The sequence below is a fragment of the Suncus etruscus genome, chromosome X, assembly GCF_024139225.1.
Source record: "Suncus etruscus isolate mSunEtr1 chromosome X, mSunEtr1.pri.cur, whole genome shotgun sequence".
NCBI classification, from domain to species: Eukaryota; Metazoa; Chordata; class Mammalia; order Eulipotyphla; family Soricidae; genus Suncus; species Suncus etruscus.
The window spans coordinates 95,318,540-95,326,017 of NC_064868.1; the positions used below are offsets into that span (position 1 = coordinate 95,318,540).

General features: G+C 43.7%; 1 protein-coding gene across 1 annotated transcript in view; it reads left to right on the forward strand.

The window, feature by feature from the left end:
- BRCC3 (BRCA1/BRCA2-containing complex subunit 3) overlaps positions 1-6,168 on the forward strand; it is a 36,729-nt gene extending 30,561 nt beyond the window's left edge. Inside the window, exons 10-11 of the mRNA XM_049766729.1 lie at positions 3,646-3,815; positions 5,958-6,168. Of these exons, the coding sequence (XP_049622686.1) occupies positions 3,646-3,797 (152 nt within the window). The 3' untranslated portion in view covers positions 3,798-3,815; positions 5,958-6,168. The remainder of the gene's footprint in view (positions 1-3,645; positions 3,816-5,957) is intronic.
- The last annotated feature ends 1,310 nt before the right edge of the window (positions 6,169-7,478 follow it).

Here is a 7,478-nt window from a genome sequence, read left to right on the forward strand (position 1 = left end):
AAGGGAGGCTCCTGATGTTTCTTTTTGGCCAATTTACATGGTAAAAAAAACCTTTCCCATCGGGGTGGGAGCAGTGGCGCAGCTGTAGGATGTTTGCTTGCACACAACTAACCTGTGATGAACCCCCAGCATCCCATTTGGTCCCCCAAGCCAGGGGTGATTTCTGATTACATAGCCAGGAATAACCCCTGAGCATTACCGAGTGTGGACAAAAACAAAAACAAAAAATACCTTTCTATCATGTTTTATTTATGATAACTAATAATAACTAATGTGGCACCAAACATTGCACAAACTCAAGAAATTTTTGTTCTTGACTGTTTCTTGAGGTGGTGCCAGCATACCTACCAGCATGTGTTAAAGCATATGTTTCGCATAAATGAAACCCTGGATTTGATCATTAGCACCCCAAAAATAGAAGGAACAAATAACTCAGTAGAACTGATAGAACCCAGAAATTTTCCTACACACATACACACAAGAATTTATATTTAAGAAAGATGTTACATCAAATCTATGATAAAGAAAACGTACTAAACCTTCTTGAGACTATTTTGGGGTTATTCATTGGTTACTGTTAAGCTAATGTTTTTGGTGTCCAGAGTTGGTGCACTTCTACCAACAAAGAATCAAAGACCTTCCAGAGAAAATGATCTTTGGATCATTTCTAATCAACCTTTTTTATTGTTTTTGGGCCACACCCAGCAGCGCCCAGGGGTTACCCCTGGCTCTGCACTCATAAGTTGCTTCTGGCAGGCTCGGGACCATATGGGATGCCAGGGATCGAACCCAAGTCCGACCCAGGTTAGCCATGTGCAAGGCAAATGCCTTGCTGTGCTATCACTCTGGCCCTTCTAATCAGCTTTGTCCTCACCCACCCCCCATCCCCTCACTGCTTAGAAACCTTAGTTCTATAGTACAAGTCCAAGGGCTTAATTTAGGCAGGATCCTTTCCCTTAAATCCTCTGGTTCTAATATCAGAACACTAGAAAACTGTGGGGCTGGAAGCAAGTGGTGGTCTGAAAAATAACATACACATACATACACAAACAAGTGGAGGTCTGAGGAGAGAGAGAGGAAGAGAGAGGAGAGAAACATATTTTCAGGAGTTCCCTTATGTGGGGAGAGAGAGGAGAGAAAAGGATTTTCAGGAGTTCCCTCTTGGGGGGAGAGAGAGGAGAGAAAAGGATTTTCAGGAGTTCCCACATGGGGGTGAGGAGAGAAAGAAAGAGAGAGAAAGGGAGGAGAGAAAGAAACGGATTTTCAGGAGTTCCCACATGTTTGCCCTTTGCTCCTAAAAAGCAGCAAGCTCCGTGGAGATCCAGAAATGCAAGAAAGCTTCTTCCTCCCAATCCCAGTATTTAATCTGAGGGAAATGACCACACCTGGAGGTGTGATCCGGTGGTCTAAATGCTAATCCAAGGTGCTACATTTAAAGATGTGTCCAACCGAGGGCTGGAGAGATAGCATGGAGGTAGAGTGTTTGTCTTGCATGCAGAAGGACGATGGTTGGAATCCCGGCATCCCATATGGTCCCCCGAACCTGACAGGAGCGATTTCTGAGTGTAGAGCCAGGAGTAACCCCTGCACACTGCCTGGTGTGACCCAAAAACAAACAAACAAAAAGATGTTTCCAACTGAGTAGCAAGGCATATACTTAGTGAGGTAGATTCAGATCAGTCCCATTAATCCCACACCCTTGCTTATTTCTTCATGTAGCACACAGGAGATTTGGGCCTCTCCCCTCTGTATTTTGCTTAGCACAACCCCCTCCAGTTCTACCCAAGTTTTAGCCAAAGGCAAGATCTTTTTTTTTTTTTTTTTTTGGTTTTTGGGCCACACCCAGTAACGCTCAGGGGTTACTCCTGGCTATGTGCTCAGAAGTTGCTCCTGGCTTGGGGGACCATATGGGACACCGGGGGATCGAACCGCGGTCCGTCCAAGGTTAGCGCAGGCAAGGCAGGCACCTTACCTTTAGCGCCACCGCCCGGCCCCGAAAGGCAAGATCTTGTCTATTCTCATGAGTAGTATTCCACTGTGCTATTGACCAATTTCCTTATGCATTCATAGGATGCTGGTCATCTGCACTATTTCTTTGTAGATCATAGCTATACTAAATACTGCTGCAGTTAAATACAGTGTGAAAATCTATTTTGCTTTTATTGGAATAGATGCCATGGAATGGAACCAGTGGGTCATATGCAATTCTGCTTATAATTTTTTTTTGTTTTTTGGGCCACACCCAGCAGCGCTGGGGGATTACTCCTGTCTATGCACTCAGAAGTTGCTCCTGGCAGGCTCGGGGGACCATATGGGTTGCTGGGATTTGAACTACCATTCGTCCTGGGTCGGCAGCATGCAAGGCAAATGCCATACCGCTGTGATATCTTTCTGGCCCCTGCTTATAATTTTAATTGTGCTTTTTGATGGTACTGAGGGATTATTCCTGCCTCTGCACTCAAGGGTCACTCCTGCCAGGCTCAGGCAACTTGTGGGTGTCAGGAATTGGAGCTGGGTTAGCAAATGCCCTGCCCACTGGACTATTGCTCTGGCCCCTATTTGTTTGTTTAGTTTTTGTTTGGGGGCCATATCCAGGAGCCCTCAGGGTTACTCCTGACTGCACTCAGGATTCACCCCTGGCAAGTTTAGGGACCATCTAGGATGCAAATGCCCTACCTGCTGAGCTATTGCTCCAGACCCTGACAACTATTTATTTTTGTTTGTTTTTGGGCCACATCCAGTGACGCTCAGGGGTTACTCCTGGCTATGCGCCCAGAAATTACTCCTGGCTTGGGAGACCAGATGGAATGGCGGGGGATCGAACCACGTTCTGTCCTAGGCTAGCGTGGGCAAGACAGACACCTTACTGCTCGCTTCCACCACCACTGTGGCCCCAATTTTTTTTTACTTTTTAAAGAAGTCTCTGGAGTATTTTTCACAGGGGTTGACGCATAGCCTCAGTGAGGAGGGTCCCCTCTCCACATTCCCACCAACATCCCTAGTCTTCTGGTAGCTTGTTTGTTGTGGGACCTCATATAACTGAGTATAGGGCTGACTCCTGGCTTTGTGCCAGGAGAACTAGGGATTACTTAGAATTAGGTGATCAGGAGATTCTGGTCACTCCATTGTAAAGAGGTCCAGAAGCTTGGCGCAGCTTCTCACCCTTTGGCCTTTCTGCTCCTAAGCTTTCCTGGGTCTTGGAGACTCGGGTCTTTCAAGATGGACCCCCTAACAGGGGTCTCAAACTCAATTTACCTGGGGGCCACAGGAGGCAAAGTCGGGGTGATCCTTGAGTGCAAAGTCAGTAGTAAGCCTTGAACATTGGGTGGTGTGACCCAAACAACTAAAACAAAGCAAAACAAAAAAGATTCCTCTAGGGCAGGGCCACAAAATGTTGTACAGAGGGCCACAAACGGCCCGCGGGCCGCGAGTTTGAGACCCCTGCCTAGGGGTCTCTTCCTAACTCAGCTCTTCCGTCTCACCTCCAACTGACCAGATAAATTGTTTGTTGGTTATACTACTTATACTTTTCTATTCCCACCTCTAACTTCTCATGCTCTCCATTGGGACAACTGGTAATGGAGGGAACACACTAGTGGCTAGTGATTATGCCGAGTTATCTCACCCATATTTTTCCTTCTGCAGTATTCACGAAAAACCTCTGCAGTCAGATGTCAGCTGTCAGCGGGCCTCTCCTACAGTGGTTGGAGGACAGACTGGAACAAAACAAAGAGATTTTGCAGGAATTGGAGCAAGAAAAGGAAGAACTTTTGCAAGAACTCTCTTCTTTGGAATAAAGTAGGTGATTAAACAAGGTAATTTGTTGCTATGTGTGTTGTTAAAGACAGAATATGCATGAGGGAGCTCTTCTTATGCCCAATGGGTTAGCTTCATCCTGTGATGAGCACAAGGTATTTTCCTCCACACTTCACTAGGTTCTACTGAACCTTCCTACTAGCATCAGCCTATAAAGAGCATATTAAGATAACTTGGAATCTGGAAGTTTTTGTTTTGCTTTTAAGCCATACTAGTAGTGCTCACTGCACTCAGAGATCATTCCTGGCAGACTTGTGGGGACCTTATGGAGTGCCTGGGATTGAACCCAGTTTATGTCAGCCATGTGGTAAGCAAATGCTCTACCAAGATTTTTGTTTTTTTCAGGGATACCCAGTACGTCTCATGGTTTATACTCTTGGCTCTGCTCTCAGGAATCATTCCTGGAAGTGCTCAGGGAAACAAGAATGAATACAAGAGATTGAACCCTGTTCAACCATGTGCAAGACCCACTTGCATGCCCACTGTACTCTCTGGCTCCCAGAATGTGAAAGAATTTTAAGACTATAGGAATGACCATAACAAGGTCATTCTGTAGTCGAATATATAGGGAGGATATTTAAATGTTTGCTTTTCTATATTTCTGGTTTCTGTTCTTTACTTAAAATTCTTTATGTTTTTTGTTTTTGTTTTTTTTTTTTGGTTTTTGGGCCACACCCGGTAACGCTCAGGGGTTACTCCTGGCTATGCACTCAGAAGTCGCTCCTGGCTTGGGGGACCATATGGGACACCGGGGGATCGAACCGCGGTCCGTCCAAGGCTAGTGCAGGCAAGGCAGGCACCTTACCTCTTGCGCCACCGCCCGGCCCCAAAATTCTTTATGTTTTGTAAGTCAGTACACGAGGGTAGTAGAAGGGGAGTGAAGGTGACTCATTAGCACCTCACTTCTAGCCTTTGTCCTATTGTGAGGCATATGTCTTAATGTCTTCACAATCTCTCAAATATGTATCCTAAGAGGCCTATCAAGGCTGGAACCTCTCAGTGCCCTTTCCAACCAAATAGATGAGTTCTACATATTTGTATCTGATGCAAATTTCTATGGAGTAAGTCCTATTTACCTAGGAACTTCCATTACATTAAAAATGATCCCACTGCTTTTAGGGCATGGGCTCTATTGATATCATGATTTAAACAGTTCTGCTCGGCCAGATGTGACTCAGGTGGTAATGTACATCTCTTTATGTGTGAAGGCCTGGGTTTCACTCACAGCACCAAGTTGTCTCCTACTCCCAAACATTACTTGCCATTGTCCTTGTGATAGTGGAACACCCTGAGGTGTTCCCCCTCTGATAAAGTTCTGTTGCATTACTTTTACCATGTGCCACTATGGGTAGTAAGAACAGCATCTGGAAAGAATCAAGCTGATTGTGTACAGAAAGTAAGGTGATGGGGCCGAAGTGATAGCGCAGCGGTTGGGCATTTGCCTTGACCGTGGCTGATCCAGGATGGACCTCGGTTAGATTCCCTGTGTCCCATATGGTCCTCCAAGCCAGCAGTGATTTTTGAGTGCAGAGCCAGGAATAATCACCAGGAGTGTCACCAGGTGTGGCCCATAAAACAAAAACAAAAAAGAAAGTAAAGTGAGAACTGGCAGATGTGGAAAGAAAGAAAACCAAGTAAGCCCTTATGCCAACAATGATGGTTGCAGGTTGTTCTTGGTTTTCCTCTGGCATCTCCCTAAATTATTGTTTTCCAAGTTTCAAAGTGTAGTATAGGTAGTTACCTGTACTAGAATCGCTTGGAGGTCAAAGTTCATCTCTGCGGGTAAAAGTCAGAAATCTTCATGAACTCCACATATACTTTTAAAGTACATTAAAGTGTGAAAGCTACTATCCCTTAGTGTATGTGCAATAGAAAGGTTGTTTCTTCCCACAGCCATATTTTTCTTTTTTTTCCTGCCCCTCCCCCATAGTTTTTCTTTTCTTTTTCTACAGGAAATATTAAAATAGCCAGGTGTAAACTTCAACTAGCAACATACATTTGAAGAAGATAAAGCTGAAGGACTCACATTATCTCACCACAAGAATTGTTACTAAAGCGACAGTAACCAAGACACCATGGTCTGCACTCCCCTGATTTTGACAAAGCTACCAAAACATAGTTTTTCTTTTCTTTTTCTACAGGGAATATTAAAATAGCCAGGTGTAAACTTCAACTAGCAACATACATTTGAAGAAGATAAAACTGAAGGACTCACATTATCTCACCACAAGACTTGTTACTAAAGCGACAGTATCCAAGACACCATGGTCTGTGCTCCACTGATTTTGACAAAGCTACCAAAACTATTCAGGGGAGGAGATAGTTTGGAGCAGTGGTCCTCAAACTATGGCCAGCAGCCACATATTTTATTTGTTCCTGTTCGGTAGGGCGTTTGCCTTGCACATGCTAACCTAGGACGGACCGTGTTTCAATCCCCCAGCATCCCATATGGTCCCCGAACCTGCCAGGAGCGATTTCTGAACACATAGCCAGGAGTAACCCTTGAGCGTCACTGGGTGTGACCCCAAAAGAAAAAAAAGATATGTGCAGTGTGCATAGGAATTTGTTCATAATTTTTGTTTTTACTATAGTCAGGTCATCCAGTGGACTGAGGGACAGTTAACTGGCCCCCTGTTTAAAAAGTTTGAGGACCACTGGTTTGGAGCAATTGGACATCCACAGGCTGAAAAATACCTTTGGCCTAAACTTCACACCTTATGTGCAAATAAGTTCTCAGTCTATCACAGACTTAAATGTAACATACAAAATTATCAAACTTTCTAAAAATTAGTAGAAGATCTTCAGGATCTTGGAACCAGTAGCAAGTTCTTGGCCTTCACCCTAGAAGCACAATCCAGTTGTGGAAATGTTTTAGAATCAAAAGGTTTTAGTTATATTTCAGAACGAAAAGGATTTAGTAATGTTTCAGAATGAAAAGAATTTAATCATGTTTCAGAATTAAAAGACTTTAGTTTGGCAAAAATTTTACTATGGGTCAAAGACAAGCCAGATATTGAAAGAAATTATTTGCAAACCATATATCTAATCAATATAGATAACAGCAAAAACAGTGTCAATAAAAAATAGAGACAAGATATGAGTAAATATTTTACTAAAGAGGATGTATAGATGGCAAGTAAGCACATGAAAAGATGATGATCTTGAGTTATCAGAGAATACAGTTTAAAACCACAGTGGTACTTTTTATCTTCTCTTTATGAGCTATTCAATAAGGAATTTTGGTGAAAGAGTCCCCCAGTTTAATGCTTATGATTGAACCATGTCATGGGGATTGCTGGACTTGTTCTTACAGCCCCCATATGCGCCAATAGCACCACTTGGCATTGCTCCTTTTTTGCATAGGCACATTAAAATGGGAAAATACTATACATACAAATAAGATCCTATCTAATAGAGATTGGAACACACAAATCTTGTAGTGCAAAGGGATCTTACACCCTGAACATTGACATAACGACCTGGCACAGACCTCAGAAGAAAGGGCATTTTCCATTCACCCCTGAACCAGGGAAGCCATCCATGAAACATCCAGGTTTGTCTATAACATCACCTGGAAGCAATCCTCTACCACGGAAGACCCTACCACTGCTCAGACATTGACCTGCTCAAGAGACTTCCCTTAACACTGAGAAGACTTAACA